General features: G+C 46.4%; 1 protein-coding gene across 1 annotated transcript in view; it reads left to right on the top strand.

Moving 5' to 3' along the window:
* Positions 1-20,439, top strand: part of LOC124778694 — a 100,958-nt gene that overhangs the window by 56,224 nt on the left and 24,295 nt on the right. The window contains exons 5-9 of the mRNA XM_047253661.1: positions 2,217-2,765; positions 6,782-6,997; positions 10,994-11,188; positions 13,616-13,876; positions 19,905-20,273. Of these exons, the coding sequence (XP_047109617.1) occupies positions 2,217-2,765; positions 6,782-6,997; positions 10,994-11,188; positions 13,616-13,876; positions 19,905-20,273 (1,590 nt within the window). The remainder of the gene's footprint in view (positions 1-2,216; positions 2,766-6,781; positions 6,998-10,993; positions 11,189-13,615; positions 13,877-19,904; positions 20,274-20,439) is intronic.

Here is a 20,439-nt window from a genome sequence, read left to right as displayed (position 1 = left end):
CTGTCAGTTGGCTTTATACAGTCCCTAGTGGCACGACCCTGTATTCCAGGACAAAAATTGCGGTAGTACTACACTCCAAAGGGGTGGGAACATATTCAGTGAGGTTGCAACCGCATGATGTTCTTAGAGGAGGGCTGAATCATCTGCAAGGGGTTTTGGCCATGGCAAAGGTTTCAGGAATGTTGTTCTTGTTCCACACTGCCTTTTTCGACGGGAATCAATGACCCGAGGGAAGATGTCGCTTCAGTGACGCCGTTTACCCTACTTCCTGAGGCTCTTTCGTTCCAGTTCTGAATGGCAGTGTTTTCTCGACTACGTAGAACAACTTCGTGTGATTTCAACACTGGGCATCACGATTCGGACTTCCATCCCTGCTGAGTCAAGAGGAAAGGCGAGAGATGCTGGCAGGGAGGAGAAGTGAAGATTTTGCCATTGTGTGACACGTCAAATGTGACACTGAGTATAATTGTGATGGAATTTTGTGGCAATGTGACAGCGTTATCCTACCTACCACGAACTTCTGAGATGTCGGCATTTAGCTGTTTTAAGCGTCACCAAACAAGAGGTTGGTGTTGCGGGGAGCCACGCATTTGCACCAGTTCAGAGTAAAGTTTCAGTTACCCTGCTCTGCGTCCCAACGCAGAAAAATGGCGGTTTTTCAAGATACTGACCATTTAATTCTTATGTGCGATGTATTTTGACCACCCAAGAGATGGACTTATTCACGAGGAAAGTTTGTGCATGTAATTTAGTAGCGCTATGCCAGCCAGACAAGTCATCCGGTTACAGATAGCGCTAGTCTTGGAAAGCCCGAGTGGTTCGCTAGTTAAATATAAAAAATGATTCCGAAATTCAAGAAATATGGGCTGAGAAAGTCAGAATCTAAGCAAGTCATCTGGAGATATTAATACTTTTTCGAAGCCACACTGTATATACAACTTCATAAAAAGCTAAAGAAGCCCCTCAGTGACTGGTACAGAAATAGGTTGTGCGAGCTGATCATAAGACGACACCGAGCGGAAAATCACTTTGTCCTGGGAATTCGTGAACGCGCGAGAGTTCTTCCTGGAAACTCGTGATCCGGCGGACGGGTTTCATAATAGTGGTTTAGATAATAATCGGAATGGTGTTGGAAATTTGGTATAACACTCCGACAAATGTCTAAGTCGGAGGGACGACTATGTAGAGAAGTACTTCGAAGGTACTTGATTTTCACTGTGGTTTCCATTTCGCGACCGATCGTTCCTTACTTTCCGAACAATCCTCGTACATTAGTGCAGTAAGGGTGGCGCTTTGTCGCAATATAGTACATGTTCCGGTTTTCCTACGGACACAGTTCTGCTGCGGTACGGAAAACAAGAGCATCACAGTATGGGAGTGAAATGGCGCAGCAACTAGAGACGTACTCCAGAGTTGAAACAGGCGGAACAATTCCATTGTTGAAGGCAAAACGTCTAACTTGCTCAAAGACTGACGGTCAAATTCTGATGGTTTATGAACCAAATGCTGTGTTGCGTCCAGCTGTAGCGGAATGGTGACAACAACACACTTGGGTGATGCTGATCGCGAGGCAATGCCATAGCCAGCGGCCACAGACAACGGTGTCCAGGCAACCGAGGAACTGATTCGCGGTAATCGCGACGGTGAGGATGTTCACGCACTAGTTCTCCAAGGCCCCGCAGCCAAGAAGCGGATTTCTGTTGTCGAGTAACTGAACGACTGGTGGAATTTTCCAATTCTTGTTTACAGAAACTTGATAACTTTGTTGAAAAATAGTGTCATGTACATGAGTTCCTTTCAAGTGTAGTGCAGCATTCAATTAAAGCTGCTTGACCTGCTGTAGTAATCTGTAACTGATGGGCCATTTGGGACCGAACGACCACCGTGTCACCCTCCGTTAATGGCGCCATTGGATGCGGTGTTGAGGAGGGTCGGGCCAGCACACAGCTCTCATGGATGTTGTCACTTTTCTTGTTCTTGGAGTCGTTACTTCTCAAGCAAGTAGATCCCCAGTTGACAACACAATGTTGAGTGCACCCCCGTCCCAGTCCTTCCGCCAAGCACAAGTCCTCGGTAGTGATGGGAATCGAATAGGCGTCCCCCGCATACCAGTCAGATAGGCTGACTGCTGAGCTACGGAGTGCTGTTTATATTTTGGTGTACAGCGTGACCGACAACTGAAGAGGTAAGAGGTGTGTTTTTGGTGCGGTGTGCAGGTCCGCTTCCCGTCGCTGTTCGACGCTGCGGGCTCCGCTTCGGAGGCGGGCTTCCGCCCTCAGGACTTCCTAGCGTCAGCAGCCGCCCCCGGGGGCGGCGCGCAGCCTCTGGCCGCCGCCTCGCCCTCGCAGGACGCGTACTCGCCGTCGCTGGCTAAGCTGCAGCGCGACTACAGCCTGCGGCCCACGCACTACGACGCCGCCATCCGCGCCGCTGCCGCCGCGTCCGCCCCCGCCTCGGCCCCTGCCGCCGCTCCCGCCACGGGCTCTGTGCCGCGGCCGGCGGCGCTGCTGCTGGAAGAGCGGCCCAAGCCGTACACCGGCTACCGCGCCGCCCCCGCCTCCTCCGGCGCGGCGGCCGCCGCCTCCGGTGACGCGGCCGGAACGGGCCTGCGCGCCGCCGCCGTCGAGCTGCTGCCCGGAGCTCCGGTCGCCTTAGCCCAGACCCGCCCCAGGCCGTACGTGGGATACCGCGCCGCCCCCGAGGTGGAAGGCATCGTCGCTGCAGCCCCGTCTGGCAACTACTACAGACCCGCCCAAGCCACCAAGGTGAGGCTAATTCTACGTCCACAACTACAAAAGGTGATTCAGCTGCTCCTACCGATCGGTTTTATGCAACCTGCAACGCCTCTAAAAAGATCGCGTAATATTTTCATATTCCCTGGGCCTTTTTTTGTAGAGAATACATTTAAATTTTGTACTGGAGGCCATGGTTTTCGAGTTATTAAAGAAAAAAGCCTTTGAAGGCCACTTTTGTACTTTTTTTATTAAATTATTCGAAAACTATGGCCTCTAGCGGAAACATATGCCAGTACAAAATTTGACTACATTAGATTTCCTATAAAAAGATTCTGTTCATATTTTTCTGTAGGAGTAACAGTTTGGGCGTAGCGAGCGACAGAGCATGAAAATCTTGCCACTGGTGTTTGCAGGCGTTGCTGGTTGAATAAATCCCAGAGATAGGGATTGTATGTTTTTATTAAATTATTTGAAAACTATGGCCTCTAGCGGAAACATATGCCAGTACAAAATTTGACTACATTAAATTTCCTATAAAAAGATCCTGTTCATATTTTTCTGTAGGAGTAACAGTTTGGGCGTAGCGAGCGACAGAGCATGAAAATCTTGCCCCTGGTGTTTGCAGGCGTTGATGGTTGCATAAATCCCAGAGATAGGGGCAACTCAATGAACTTACATGTACAGGGTGATTTAGCAAGTCAAGGTTTCAAATTTACTAACTCGTACCATGTTCAGAAGAACGGAAAAACTGGTAGAACGGGACTCAGCGAATATTAGTTTGGGTTTCAGAAAAATGTAGAGATATGCGAGGTAATAGTCACTCTGTGATCTATGAAGATACGTTAAGGAAAGGCAGAGCTATGTTCGTAAGCGTTTCTAAGTTTAGAGAATACTTTTAACAATGTTGACTAGCTATTCGAATATCTGAAAATTTCGGGGATAAAATACAAGTAGCGAAAGGTCATTTACAGCTTGTACGGAAACCAGACTGCAGTTACAAGAATCGAAGGACATGAAAGAGAAGATGTAGTTCAGGAAGGACTGAGTCAAAATGGTTCAAATGGCTCTGAGCACTATGGGACTTAACATCTGAGGTCAACAGTCCTCTAGAACTTAGAACTACTTAAACCTACTGTAACCTAACTAACCTAAGGACATCACACACATCCATGCCCGAGGCAGGATTCGAACCTGCGACCGTAGCGGTCGCGCGGTTCCAGACTGAAGCGCCTAGAACCGCTCGGCCACACCGACCGGCGGAGTGAGTCAGGGTTGTAACCTACCTCTGGTGTTATTCAGTCTCAACATTGAGCAAGCAGTATAGGGAATTGAAGTAGAAATCTGGGAAGGAAATTAACGTTCAGGGAGAAGAAATAAACGTTTTGGCGAAATGGTTAGCGTCTTGAAAAGAGGTATAAGATAAACAACAACAATAGTAAAATCTATTTAATATTAATATTTATCTTTTATATAATTTTATGTAATTTATTATGTGAATGTTTAATATCTACAGCTCATGAACTGTCCATGTTGCATTGTTAACTCTCTGTGAACGTCTGGTTAGGTGTAAAGAGATGGGCCGAGAGCCCTTATCTTGCCAGGTAAAATAAATGCATAAATAAATGCACAGGGCGAATCAGAGTTCTACTGACAATCTGTCAGTAGTTGTTCACGAATACTTTCTAAGAATTTTGGTATCAGGGACCCATGGTCTCTGGCGGCTCTTTACTGAGTAGTAAAGCAATTATGGTTTATTTAGTTTGTTACTCAAACTCCTTTGTTTCAGTGAAGATTTTTCAGAACGGCAAAACGCATGTAATATATAATGGCCAGAACGTAAAACTGAATGCAAAGCTGAAGGCAACGAATTTACTCTTTGAACCACAGTGGTTTCTGCCGCAAGCCAACTTTTTATTCATTTTGCTTAGAAGTACCAATACCTCTAGGATGAAACAGTAACTTCGGTGGTTTCAAGCTAAAGACTCTGGTATTTCAAAACAAAATCAATGGAATGATGGATTGCCGCAGAAACTACTGGGGCTCAAAGGGCTGACGAGGACATTACTGTCGTCCACGACATGTGCCCTGAGCGAACGGAAAAAAGACACGCAGCGCACACCGCTGACATTTGCACTGTTGTGCACTATTTTCAGTGCAGTGTAGATAGAAAACTAACTGGGGCACGAAATCAAACGAAACGCAGCATCGTGCAACAAGAGACCGAGGGTCCCTTTTATCAAAAGTACTCAGAAAGTATCCCTTAGCAACCTCTTAAAGAGTTTTTCGGTGGAGTTCTGGTTCAACCCGTCTAAATGTTATTCGCCTGGAAGGTTCACATTCTCGTTCTGAATGCCTTCGAAGATTCTTCTAGCATACGTATGAAGTCAGGAAGCCTTACGTCTTGTAAACAGAACAGCAGCTTGAAAAAATACACTATCGAATTACATTTCAGCTTTCGTGCTGCCAGTCATTAAGATCTCCCTGGCGCAAGGCAGGGGTCAGTTTGTTAGGCAAGGCCTCCAAGGTTAGCCCTCCCCGTAGGACGAAAGTGATCCTAATCCTGCATAGTGAACAACTGTGGTGTTGAGACCAACTATCACATAGGCGACTTCTGGGAAGTCATGCTTTCAGAAAGCTGTAGACAGTGTGTTTGGAGGGTCCTGAGACTTGCCTGGCTGATTTTTTCATTGAGGTAAAAATAAGAGGAGTTTTCATGACGTCACAAACTTGTAGTCGACCCAAGTGAAGATCCACGATGTTAGCTACCGCAAGACATTCGCTTCTGGTCGTTTGATTCCGTGTAGTCGTGAAGTGTTTTGATAAAAAATGCCGGCTTGAGTCGCTTAAGGGTGTACTAATCGTTCTGATTGTAGTCTATAGTTTAAACAAATCACATTTCATTCGTAAGTGGACTTATTTAAGCGCTATTTTCTCATATACACTTGAAATTCTGATGCACTGAAAAGTTTTATAGTATGGTTTTATTTCTGTGATTTGACTTTAGATTTCCTATCAATCCAAAGCGAAGAGCTCTCTGGAGGTGAGCAATGCACTTGGTTTTCAGTGTTTGATTGTTCCAAAGTAACTGGAAAGTCCTGGCAAGAAATATCCTGGAATTGGGGACTAATGTTTTAAAATGCGATATTTTGATGTAATAGTAATGCAATAAAAGTAGTTAATTAAATCTTCAGCAAAATGTGTGGAACACCTGTTAGAAATTTGTTAAAGCAAAGTTCCCTATCTAAGTCCAAGCTATTTAGATCATTACATTAATCACCGTGGTGTCATATTACCCTGTAAGTTGCTGTTATTTACCACACTGAATGTCACTAGGTAGATACAATTTAAGAACAAAGCAGATGTGAACTACAATGGGCCTGACAGTCTTAAATTCTGTTCTTTTCCTTCGTAATTTAAAGAATCTTTCACTCTATTGACACGACAGCTGGCTTGTTTATATCATCCCTGCATCCATCTATGGGACACCAAAGGAAATAAGGTAAGTTTCTTGCAAACTTCAACATATAAAATTTGCATTTTACTTGAAAATGCAACGAGTACAAATCGGTGCGTCTAAACTGTCAATCATTGCTTTTGGAGTTCTGGCTTTATCAATTATCGACACAAACGCAATGAAAGTGAATAGAAGTGGATTACGAAAGCACGCTTTCTGTAGCACATACTTCTCTTCTCGTTAATTCGAAGTGTATAAACAAAAAGGAATTACACTACTGGGGCCAGAAGCGTCATATTTTCGTGTCGTATTACTGTATCGAATACGCATTTAAGACTAGAAAAACGTTTCAAGTTGCGTTCCTTATGCTGTGTTGTTCACTAAAACAGTATAACATTTACTATATAAAGTAAATATCGCGTCCACAAGACAGAAATAACGAACAAGAAGCAACTGTAAACACTCGTCTGCTAACGTTTTGGGGGAACCAAGACGGCGACAGGCCACGCCCACTGGCATCAAAACAACTTACAGCGTAGGTCTGTAGCGCCATCTCCACTTATTCTACCTCCATGGTTTTTGTTTTTTGCAGCGGGAGCAGCCGCAGTACTACAGCGGCAGCAGCTACGAGGCTGCGCGCGCCCCTGGCGGCGACCCGGCGGACTACGAGGGCCTGGCCAGCTTCAAAGCGTCCATCGTGCCCTACCAGAAGCCGTCCAAGGCGGAGGCGGAGGCCAGCGAGCCGCGCCCCGGCAAGTCCTCCTACCCCGGCACGCCCACCGCCGGCTACAACGGAAAGTACCTCAAGGTGCGTCCCCCACAACCCTCTTAAAGTACGAAACTGTCATGTAATAAATGGCTGCTGACCCACTCTTTCAAACTCTTGACCCAAACAGGATGTAAACCCCTCGGGCGCCTGATGTCGGTCAATTCACCTTATTTCCTCCATCCTATTTACGCGTTACGTGGTGAACAATCCCTTCCCCCCTTTCTCTACTCGCTCTGGACATTTACTTACACTACTGACCACTGGACAAATATATTATACTAGAACTGACATGTGATTACATTTTCACGCAATTTGGGTGCATAGATCCTGAGAATTCGGTACCCAGAACAACCACCTCTGGCCGTAATAACGGCCTTGATGCGCCTGGGCATTAAATCAAACAGAGCTTGGATGGCGTGTACAGGTACAGCTGCCCATGCAGCTTCAACACGATACCACAGTTCATCAAGAGTAGTGACTGGCGTACTGTGACGAGCCAGTTACTCGGCCACCATTGACCAGACGTTTTCAATTAGTGAGAGATCTGGAGAATGTGCTGGCCAGGGCAGCGATCTAACATTTTTTTGTATCCAGAAAGGCCCGTACAGGACCTGCAACATGCGGTCGTGCATTATCCTGCTAAAATGTGGGGTTTCGCAGGGATCGAATGAAGGGTAGAGCCACGGGTCGTAACACATCTGAAATGTAACGTCCACTGTTCAAAGTGTCGTTACTGCGAACAAGATGTGACCGAGACGTGTAACCAATGGCACCCCATACCATCACGCCGTGTGATACACCAGTATGGTGATGACGAATACACGGTTCCAATGTTCGTTCACCGCGATGTCGCCAAACACGGATGCGACCATCATGATGCTTTAAACAGAACCTGGATTCATCCGAAAAATGACGTTTTGCCATTCGTGCACCCAGGTTCGTCGTTGAGTACACCATCGGAGGCGCTCCTGTCTGTGATGCAGTGTCAAGGGTAACCGCAGCCATGGTCTCCGAGCTGATAGTCCTTGCTGCTGCAACGTCCAGCCTCGTCGTCAATCTTGTTGTGTCTAGGAAGCCTGCATATTCGGTTCGCTAGACAAACAATCAAACAAGTCGTATTAATAAGTTTTATTACAATTAGTCAAATATAATACTAACTCTGGCAGTTACACAGATGTGTCGCAAGCAAAGGGCGACATACGAAATAATTTCTTTGCAGTGACTTCTGATCTCTAACTGACGAAAATCTTTCCTGAACTGCTACCGAAGTGCCTAACGTTGACGCTGCTATCCAAGTCGCTATTCTTGAAGATGCTGTCGAACTGGGCCTTCACCCGTCGGTCGAGGCGCTTATGTCCACACAGGGGCCGCAGCTGTCGCGTTGTCGTCTTGGAAGGAGGTACGGTCAGCGTGCGATTGGCTGACTTCTTCTCATAGCTATCTCTTCCCTTTCCTTCCCGAATGGTGTGCCTGCGCTTGACTTTACGCCGTAACATATGGTGCGTGGCGGAACGTACCTTGTACCACTAATAGCCATTTTCTTTCTCGTTCCACACGTAGTTAGCATTCAGAAGTGTTCCAGAGCTCACACATGGCTATTGCGGAGGTCAAGTACAGTCTAACCATCAGAGTCATCTGCATGAGGTGGATAAAAACTTTTCAGAATATTAATATGGAAATAGTGATGTCGAGTAGGCCTGTCATAGGCAGTACTGCGAAGATGAGCCCCAGCAGAGTCAGGAAACAGCGGCGCCAAACCTGAATCTCGTTGGCTGGAAGGTGGCAGCTGCACAGAGCTCACGAAATCTGGGATCCTCGCTTTCCAATTACGGAAGTGTTCACTCGAGAGTTAAGGGTTATCTAAGGAATGAGCTGTAAGAAGTATTAAAATCGGCGATATTGTATGCAGAGTGAATCTGTCGCTCTGGCGCGGTGTGTGGCTTATCTCGAAACTTCCTGGCAGATTAAAACTGTATGTCTGGCTGGGAACACAGAACCCTCCCATTCGCGGAAAGAACATTGCTACAAACGTGAGGGTTATGCTACACTATGTGATCAAAAGTATCCGGACACTTGGCTGAAAATGACCTACAAGTTCGTGGCGTCCTCCATCGGTAATGCAGGAATTCATTATCGTGTTGGCCCACCCTTAGCCTTGATGACAGCTTCCACTCTCGCTGGCATACGTTCAATCGGGTGCTGAAAGGTTTATTGCGGAATGGCAGTCCATTCTTCACGGAATGCTGCACTGAGGAGAGGTATCGATGACGGTCGGTGAGGCCTGGCACGAAGTCGGCGTTCCAAAACATCCCGAAGGTGTTCTATAGGATTCAAGTCAAGACTCTGTGCAGGTCAGCCCATTGCAGGGATGTTATTCTCGTGTAACCATTTCATCACAGGCCGTGCATTATGAACAGGTGATCGATTGTGTTGAAGGATGCAATCGCCATCCCCGAATTGCTCTTCAACAGTGGGAAGCACGAAGGTGCTTAAAACATCATTGTAGGCGTGTGCTGTAGTAGTGTCACGCAGAAGAACAACGGGTTGAAAAACACGACCGCACCATAACACCACCGACTCCAAATTTTACTGTTGGCACTACACACGCTGGCAGATGACATTCACCGGACATTCACCACACCCACAACCTGCCATCGGATGTGAGGCTTATGAGCAGCGGCTCGACCATGAAATCCAAGTTTTCTCAGCTCCCGCCTAACTGTTATAGTACATGCAATAGATCCTGCTGCAGATTGGAATTCCTGTGTGATGGTCTGGATAGATGTCTGCCTATTACACATTACGACCCTCTTCAACTGTCGGTGGTCTCTGTCAGTCAACAGATGAGGTCAGACTGTACGCTTTTGCGCAGTACGTGTCCCTTCACGTTTCCACTTCACTACCACATTGGAAACAGTTGACCAAGGGATGTTTAGGACTGTGGAAATCTTGCGTACACACGTATGACACAAGTGACACCCAATCACCTGACAACGTTCGAAGTCCGCGGAACGCCCCATTCTGCTCTCTCACAATGTCTAATGACTACCTAGGTCGCTGAAATGTAATACCTGGCAGTAGGTGGCAGCACAATGCACCTAATGTGAAAAACGTGTGTTTTTGGGGGTGTCCGGATACTTTTAATCACATAGTGTATGTTCCTCTGTGACTAAGCATATGTTTCATTGTAACTGATACTGAACTTTGCTTTGTCAGTTATAAGATTTAATCTGATGATGAGGGTAGTCGATAGGTCATAATAAACAATGAAAAAGTACATGGCGGAGAAAATCAAAGTGCCTCGGAAAAATATTTCATGCACCTTAAAATAGGTAACTTAACTAACACGTGTGCTCCTGGTGCAGATGTAAGTCGGTTTGCCTGTCTTAAGGCAAGTGAGATACTTCCCAGGCCACTTTTATTTGGCTCACAATGATTTATGCTATCTACGCCACTTTATTAGCAAAACTTGATAATAACTGTAGACTCATTTAGGTAACTTATTTGCTAAGACAGCCTTTCTTGCTACGCACCATTCGCAAATGTAAGATGGATGGGTAGGGGTGGGGGTGAGGAGGGGATGATAGTGATACCAGTAGCATCCTCCAACAAACAGCAAAAGGTAGCCCGTGGAGTACAGATGTAAATTTAGAGGAGTATTTCTATGTAGGTATTCAGGAGGTTATTACATGAAATTCAATTTCAATGGTACTAGGGTGGATAGTGGGCTTCAATTGTTGGATTTTATGATATGAGGAATTTGTGGGTGGTTGGGTGAAAGAAGGGGGAACAGAATTTCGATTGAGATAAGGGAGAGTCAGGTTGGGTTAGAGAACTCTGCTCTTCAAGAAGTACCCCAAGATGTTAGTCCCGTGGAGTTTACTTAGCAGTGCTCCGAAGTGATCTCTGTCTCAGTCCCTTTACTCACAGCGATGGTTTGCCCGGGTGGCTAGGAGATAGAAGCCATTTATGCTGGGTATCTGAAGAGACTGTTTTTAGAATCAACAGCTTCATAAATACTGGTCTCTTTTACAGCCTGAGAAAGCTGACGCTGGGCGCTACCACGACGACGGCTACGAGACGGCGGCCGCAGCGGCTGACAAGGCGGTCGGAGGCTACAAGGGCAGCAACTACAAGGAGGCCGCGTACGAAGAGGTGGCGGCTGTGGCCAAGGAGGGCAAAGCGGCCGCCGGCGGCGGCTCCGGCGAGGGCGGCAAGAAGTGCAAGAGGGTAAGTGGAGTACTGCTGCGCGGCTTGAGGTCCATCCCGGGCAGGATTCACGGAGGAAATCGAGAAAGTTCGTAGAAGATCAGCTCGTTTTGTATAACTGAGAAACAGGGAAGAGAGTGTCACGGACATACACTGAAGAGCGAAAAAAACTGGTACACCTGCCTAATATCGCTTAGGGCCCCCTCGAGCACGCAGAAGTGCCACAACACGACGTAACATGGACTCGACTAAAGTCTGATGTAGTGCTGGAGGGAATTGATACCATAAATCATGCGGGACTGTCCATAATGCTTGAGAGTACGAGGGGATGGAGATCTCTTCTGAACAGTACGTTGCAAGGCATCCCGGATATGCTCAATAATGTTCACGTCTGGGGAGTTTGGTGGCCAGCGGAAGACCAATAGTGTGATTGAATTGAAGAGTTCCTAGATAACAGAACGCAGCATGTCATTCTCAATGGAGAGCAGTCTTCTGAAGTAAGAGTGATTTCGGGTGTGCCGCAGGGGAGTGTCGTAGGACCGTTGCTATTCACAATATATATATAAATGACGTTGTGGATAACATCGGAAGTTCACTGAGGCTTTTTGCGGATGATGCTGTAGTATATCGAGAGATTGTAACAATGGAAAATTGTACTGAAATGCAGGAGGATCTGCTACGAATTGACGCATGGTGCAGGGAATGACAATTGAATCTCAAAGTAGACAAGTGTAATGTGCTGCGAATACACAGAAAAAAAGATCCTTTATACAATATAGCAGGTCAGCAACTGGAAGCAGTTAATTCTATAAATTATCTGGGAGTGGGCATTAGAAGTGATTTAAAATGGAATGATCGTCGGTAAAGCAGATGCCAGACAGATTCATTGGTAGAATCCTAAGGAAATGCAATCCGAAAACAAAGGAAGTAGGTTACAGTACACTTGTTCGCTCACTGCTTGAATATTGCTCAGCAGTGTGGGATCCGTACCAGATATGGTTGATAGAAGAGATAGAGAAGATCCAACGGAGAGCAGCGCGCATCGTTACAGGATCATTTAATAATCGCGAAAGCGTTACGGAGATAATAGATAAACTCCAGTGGAAGACTCTGTAGGAGAGACGTTCAGTAGCTCGGTACGGGCTTTTGTTGAAGTTTCCGGAACATACCTTCATCGAGGAGTCAAGCAGTACATCTTACGAAAAGACCATGAGGATAAAATCAGAGAGATTAGAGCCCACACAGAGGCATATCGACAATCTTTCTTTCCACGAACAATACGAGACTGGAATAGAAGGTAGAATCGATAGAGGTACACAAAGTACCCTCCGCCACACACCGCCGGGTGGCTTGCGGAGTATGGATGCAGATGTAGATGTAGAAGTGTTTCATCTCAGAAAAGTGTTCCTGGAGCCACTAGCAGTTCTGGGCGTGTGGGGGGAAAAGCCGAAGTCCGTCGGAATGCACAATGGGCATGAATGGCTGCAGGTGATAAGACAGGAGGCTTACGTACGTGTCACCTGTCACAGTCGTATCTAAACGTATCAGGGATCCCGTATCACACCGACCGCACGCACCGCACATCATTACAGAGCTTCCACCAGCCTGAACGTCTCCTACTGACATGCAGGGTCCGCTGATTCCTGGGGCTGTCTCCATACCTTTACACGTCCATCCGCTCGATACAATTTGAAATGAGACTGGTCCGACCAGGAGACATGTTTCCAGACATCAACAGTCCAATGACGGACCCAGGCGAGGCGTAATACTTTATTTCGTCCAGTCATCAAGGATACAAGAGTGGGCCTTCGGCTTTAAAAGCCCATCTCGATTATGTTGCGTTGAATGGTTCGCACGCTGACACATGTTGACGGCCCAGCATTGAAATCTGCAGCAATTTGAGGTAGGGTTGCACTTGTATCACGTTGAACGATTCTCTTCAGTCGTTCTTGGTCCCGTTCTTACAGGATCTTTTTCAAGCCGCAGCGATGTCGGAGATTTGATGTTTCACCAGATTCCTGATATTCACGGTACACTCGTGAAATGGTCGTACGTGAAAATCCACACTTCATTGCTGCCTCGGAGATGCTGTGTTCCATCGCTCGTGTGCAACTATAACACCACTTTCAAACTTACTTACATCTTGATAATTTCCCATTGTAGCAGCAGTGACCGGTCTAACAATTGCGCCAGACACTTGTCTTATATAGGTGTTGCCGACCGCAGCGCCGCGTTCTGCCTGTTCGCATACCTCTGTATTTGATTACGCATGCCTATACCAGTTTTTCTGGCGCCTCAGTTGTATGTATCTAGCACAGTTGCCTAGAAATAAGTATTTCTAATCGGTGAGAGACTTTATACTTAGTCTGCACCCAAATGCATGGAATGTATAGAGACTCCTGTGTGACGGTAAGTGCCACAAACTGAAGTACTGTGCTGTGCCGGTAGGTGGAGAAGAAGGTGACGGCGGACGACGTGGCGAGCGGACGCTTCCGGCGGCAGGCGATGACGTGCTTCGTGTGCGAGGACCCGGCCACCGGCGGCAACTACGAGGAGTGCTCGTACGGCGCGGAGCCCAAGCAGGAGGCCTACTTCGTGGGCAGCTCGCGCTCCTTCAAGGCCAAGCCCACCGAGACGTCGCTGCGCTACCGCCGCGATCTCGACCCGGAGCTCGCCGCCATGGAGACCGAGGCTCGCGTCTACCGGCAGGTACGGCCACTGGTCGGGTTCGAACCTTCCATTAGATCTCAAGTCGATCCGCCTAGAGTCGAACTAAAGACAGAAAACAGAGTGCAGAAATATTAAATTCCTCATTTAAATATGTATTTACATATGAAGTTACACAGAACTTTTCATTATTGAGTACATAGGATGTAACTAATCTGGTTTTGCAGACGTTGAGGACTTCTAGTGGGGACCAACACGGTTAGGTTTAGCGTAGAAACTCATGACTGGAAAAGTACCGTTTCCCCGCTACACACAAAATACCACAACACAATCTGCCTTCTGATCTGACTCTTCATCTAGTGATATGGGTCCACTTAGATTTGGGGCTCCATTTTATGATCACCGACACCAGCGCAAATACGATACCTTTGTACTATTTTCCGGTAAACGCGATCAACAATCCCTGGTCCTTCAGCAACGGCCACAGCCATAACGCGCGCCATTAGTTCTTCCTCGGATGCCACAGGAGTCCCGTAAATCAAGGATTTTATGTGACCCTACATGTATTAGTCTGTTGGATTCAGATCGAGCAAGCCAAGCAGCCAAGCTACCACTACCTATCCACTGTTGCCAAAATCGTTAGTCCAGGTGACCTCGTAACGCACGTGAAAAACTCTCTGGGCGGATGATAAACTCAACGGCACGTAAACAAACCTGTAGTGAGCTTGGGAAATCAGGTTGATCGGTGAATGACTAATATAATACCCTAGTCACTGGCGCCGAAAATGCGAGAGATCTGAATGGATATTGTCGTTTTATGCGTGTAGCAGAGAAACCGCATATTTCCGTACATGAGGTCCTTTGCTAAGCTTCAACGTGTTGGTCACCATTGCGACTCCTTAAAGACTGAAGGGAATTCAGTTGCACCTTATACCTTGCGCGGAAAATATTTTTCTCTCCTAAAATACTGTAGCTATAAACTTAATTATTGACACACATGTAATTTATTCTATACCTTTATCTCACTAAAAGTTACAACTCACTGTGTGGTCCATTATTTACGAGACACTGTCTTCAACGAACAGGTACGTTTATTACAACTTTCCTCAAGAACTCAGCGGTAACGCCGATTACGAATTCATGGATCTTATTCTGAAGTTCACCAAGAGTTGGTGGTTTGCTGCGATACACTTTTTCCTTTACATTGCGCCACAAAGAAAGAAATCGCATTAGCTGACGACTGAGACCTTCGCTGACCATTTTGTGGGACATCAGCGACCGATCCAGCGTCCTGCGAAGATTTCATCAAATAGGTCGTAATGAGAGGGAGCTCCATTATGCATAAGTAAAGCTTCATGTGGCTCGTTCCATTTGGAAATTGTAGGTTATAGAAACTTTTATGACATTTCCAGGTGTCTTTCAGAGCTCATAGCGTCTGTCAAGGGATAGGGCTCAATATAGAGGGCAGAAGTGAGCCCGCACCACACTGTCACTTCCGGTTTGCCTGCATTTTTTTCGGCGATATCTTTGTAGTCACCTTCTGCCCAACAACGGCTGTCATGACGATTAGCGGACCTTCGCTACATGAAACACAGCTTCATCACAATACAGAATTTTTTCACACGGGTATGTATGAACTTCACACCATGCGTGCATCATTTCGCCGGCCGGAGTGGCCGTGCGGTTCTAGGCGCTGCAGTCTGGAACCGGGCTACCGCTACGGTCGCAGGTTCTAATCCTGCCTCGGGCATGGATGTGTGTGATGTCCTTAGATTAGTTAGGTTAGTTCTAAGTTCTAGGCGACTGATGACCTCAGAAATTAAGTCCCATAGTGCTCAGAGCCATTTCAACCATTTTTTGCATCATTTCACAAAATTCGAAACGCCTCTGGCATTCATCTGCGTAAAACATTTGGCGATAATTACGCTTCGACGCTCTTACATGTAGCTCTTTGCGGAGGATTACACACACAGAATTGCAAGTGTAATGCCACTCTGTCTTGCAGCCTGCGTTGTTGATTTTAAAGGGCTTCGCTCGCACATTTCGCTTACTGTGGCCATATATCCTCTGGTCACCATGATCTCTTAATGACCACACTTCCGGTACTCATTAATTTCCTGCGATAACTTTTAATTATTCAAATCTCGCTGAAAGTTTCGCTCATTGTTCCATGGTAAATCGTCCTGGCATCTCTGTGGCTTCAAAGGGGCATCAAACGCTTCACAGGATGTGAAAAAAGTGAAGAAACACGACATACTTTAGTCTATAAAACAAGGTACCTTTCATTGTTATCTACACATAACATCACTAGAAAAATAAAATTCAAAATAGGGAGTTAAAAAAATGGTTCAAATGGCTCTGAGCACTATGCTGAAGTCATGAGTCCCCTAGAACTTAGAACTACTTAAACCTAACTAACCTAAGGACATCACACACATCCATGCCCGAGGCAGGATTCGAACCTGCGACCGTAGCGGTCTCGCGGTTCCAGACTGTAGCGCCTAGAACCGCTCGGCCACCACGCCCGGAAATGGGGAGTTACTTTCTGGCCATTCTGTAGATCACTACACTTTGTTTATACAGGTGGATTCTAACAGTTCCGCACCAATTGCGGGAGCTGATAGGAAATCCCAAATACAACCACTTTGGAACAAGAACTTACGGTCTTGGAAGTAATCTCGAGCCAGTGAATGCTTTGGAATATCGGAAAGTGCACTAGTATATTCAAGCCTTGTCAATTTGGCACTGTCAGTGCTTTCATATCTCCTTAGTTCAATAATGCAGCTTTCGTTTTGCGTTAAACAGTAAGCTCCAGCATTATATTCGTTTAAATGAAACTGAAGGTAATCACCCGAAACCGGGATAAAGCCGAAACCGGTCGTGTTTTGAAGAAAGAGTCCCCAAAAGTGATTGGTAACGCGTTTTCTTCTAGATTATCCTTTAAAGGGTTTTGGAGTCCAACAGCACCCATTATGGATAAAATCAGTTTACAGTTTTTACCCACTACGCGCTGCGGTTTCTTCCAGTAGCACTGAAGACAGCCTGATTGACTATTCGAATTACAGGCTTCTAGAAGTTGTAGAACGGATAAAGTTTTGATAATGGACCCATGTCCGGAAACGTACCGCACAGCACACAGGTCACTGACTCCTCTTTGTGCTTACCATAAAGTGAGAGATTTATAAGTGATCCGATCTTCAATCATGTTTTACATCCAAACGGTACGTTTCCGGACATGGATTCTTTACCAAAACGTATCTAAGTCCCCTCTAAAACTCCTAGAAGCCTGTATCACGAAATGTGAAACATTCTGCGTATTTCATGACATATAAACATTTTACTTGTCATTCTGTTTCTTCTCGTAGACCGTGTTTTCCACATCTGAGCGATTCTGCGGAGCACCTCTTTTCTTTTCTCATTCGCCCACTCAACTTTCAGTGTGCTGCAACACCACAATGCTTCTTCAACTGTCTTCTTTTACGATTTGCGTACTGGCTATAACGCACTTCCATACCATGCTACGTCGCCTTTTCAAATGCACAACATACCGGCCTCCGGAAAGACTGCTCCGCGACTAGTACTGCTATTACTTACAGGTTTATTTGTAAATAACTTTTCTGCTACCAGTCACGATTTCCTTTTATTCATATTTCACGCGACGCGATTCGGGAAATGATTCCCATTTTCAAGGGTGTTTCCTCTTTGTACTATGTCCTTTTTACCTACTGTTTTCGATGTGTGAGGTTCTCCTCTGTTTTTTGCCTTTACTTCAATGTATAAAACATGCATAATTTTTTAGTTAGTTACCGACTTTTATATGTAGTTAGTGACGAAATTTGGAAGAATTTGTACTTACAGTTTTCTTATGGTCTATTTGTGCAGAATTTGTGCAGAGTCTCACACATGTTAAACATCACACACAATTTACAATTCACAGTACGCATCGAGAATAATTTATAAAAACAAACAGTTGCAAAGATGTTTTTAGCTGTAGTTGACAGAGATAATGTTACACGTCTTCCACAGAGTATGGAACGTAACTGTTTGTTTACGTAAGTTATTCTCGATGCACACTGTGCAATGAAAATTCTGTGTGATGTTTAATATGTGTGAGATTCTGCACAAATGGGCCATAAGAAAAGTTCTTCCAAATTTCGCCACTAACTACAGATAAAAATCGATAACTAACCAAAAATGGCATAAATGATATAGTATAAAGAGAAAATGGAGTGTTTATTTAGTGGCTGATGGCTGCTGTATTTAGCTCGTGTCGAGATGTTTTGACTGCTTTAGCAATGTCTGTTCTAGACCTAATACCCCATGCAGCTACATCTAACACTGCCCACTTAGCACTCCCTTATTAGATTGGCCTAGATATTCAGCCTTACAACTCTTGTGATTTACTCTGGGTCCAGCTAAGCTGTGCCCTGTTCTTCCTCGGCATCGAACTTCTTTCTTCCGTGCAGATTTCTATAAATGAAGTGGATTTAAAACGAAACTCTGCTTCTCTACTTAAATAGAGTGTACATCGGCTCCAATTAATTCTGTATATTGTCACAAACGTTCCCAAAAGATTACGAGTTACGTGGGAACCAACTAATATTACTGTCTCAAAGACCTCCAGTTAACATTCTATCTGTGAATGGTAAATAACAACAGTCGGTTATATACATCATGTTCCTCTTCCTAGGTGCCGGAAATCTTTCTTAGCAACAGAGCTCCTTCGTTCCTCCTTGCTGCAAGGAGATTACAAATGCTTTCCAGCAGGTAGGCTCCGCGCCTGTTGAGTAATACTTTCCCATAGTATGTGGCCCGATATTTACAAACTAGTTGCGATTGCGCACATCTTTACTCTGAACTCTATATTTGACGTACGTGATACATACCCTTCCATGACTGGCATAGATCACTACAAAAGCAGTCTTGCAAATGGGAATAATTGATGCAGTCAGATTATTATTACTGACAGGGTGACAATTATTGATGTACACGAAGAATAACGTAAATTTGTTACAAACTACGGCGTGTGCACACTTTATTCAACATGTAAACGTCACTACAAAAATTGTTCAAATGGCTGTGAGCACTACGGGACTTAACATCTGAGGTCATCAGTCACCTAGAACTTAGAACTACTTGAACGTAACTAACCTAAGGACATCGCACACATCCATGCCCGAGGCAGGATTCGAACCTGCGACCGTAGCGGTCGCGCGGCTCCAGACTGAAGCGCCTAGAACCGCTCGACCACACCGGCAGGCTAAACGTCACTACAGATTCGGATTTAGGTTACGACGTTATATGCTTGTCACCAATGGCGATGATGTGGCGCAGACGAAACGTGAAATTCGGTATGACCCGTTAAAGTGTCGTCACATCGAGGCTGTCGGTCACCTGCTGATTGGCTGTTTTCAGCTCAGCAGTGGTTTGGGGGCTATTGATGGACACCTTGTCTTTAATACAGCCCCACAGAAAGGAGTCGCACGTGTTCAGATGCGCAGAAAATGGCGGATAATCGAGGCCCATGGCAGTGGCCTCTGGGTAACCCAGAGCCAGAATGCGGTCCACAGTGCTCCTGCAGGGCATCAAACACTCTCCTGTTTCGATGCGGTCGAGGTCCGTCTTGCATGAACCACATCTTGTCAAAATCAGGGTTACTCTGAACAATGGGGATGAAATCATCTTCCAAAACGTTCGCGTACCGTTTGGCAGTCACCGTGCCGTCAAGGAGTATCTCACGTATTCCGCGACTGGACAGTGGCGATCACACAGCCGAGTGTGAAGAGACTTCTTGACCACGAAATGCGGTTTCTCAGTCCCCCAGATGCGCCAGTTTCGCTTATTGACGAACCCACTCAAATGAAAATGGGCTTCGTCGCTAGGCCAAACCGAGGTGCGTGCGCATGCGCACACTAATTTCGATCGTGCCACGCGGCCGACTGTGCAGTTAGAACGTCCTAACGCAAACTGTTCAGAAGTTATGGCGATTTTATTTCATGTGGTTCAATAATTGTCACCCTGTAGTGCGGCTACTATGCCCTTTGCTGACCGCACTCGCTCGCTTCCGCAGGCACCGTCCGACTACGAGCGCGAGCTGGACGCGTTCCTCAAGTCTGACACGTCTTCGGGCTACGCCTTCCGTCCGAGCAGCAGCGGCTACGGCCCTTCGGAGCGGCTGTCGGCAGCCGCCGACAACGCCAACTGCCAGAAGGTGGTGAAGGACTCGATGACGTGCCAGGTGTGCAAGGACCCCAAGACGGGCGGCTCGTCCGAGCAGTGCTCGTACTCGACCAAGCCGGAGTCGAACAACTACTTCGTGGAGAAGCAGTCCTCGTACAGCAGTGGCAGCAAGCAGCCCACGCGCTCCACCAGCTCCAGCTACGACAGCCGCGGCGGAGCCAGCGAGCGCCGGGACGCCAAGCTGCCCGGCAAGGACCTCGTGAGTACCCCGCCGCTCCTGCGGGCAGCACGCCAGACAACTTGCTACAGGCCACGCCGCGAAGTCGTCCTCTTGGCTGTTACACTCACAATAGCAGGCATTAAGCAATCCGGTGGATTTAGTCTGTGTCCAGTCTAGAATTGACGGGTTGGGCTTTCCTCTCCTG

This window comes from Schistocerca piceifrons, chromosome 1 (genome assembly GCF_021461385.2).
Source record: "Schistocerca piceifrons isolate TAMUIC-IGC-003096 chromosome 1, iqSchPice1.1, whole genome shotgun sequence".
Taxonomy (NCBI): domain Eukaryota; kingdom Metazoa; phylum Arthropoda; class Insecta; order Orthoptera; family Acrididae; genus Schistocerca; species Schistocerca piceifrons.
This window is presented reverse-complemented; position numbering and strand designations above follow the sequence as displayed.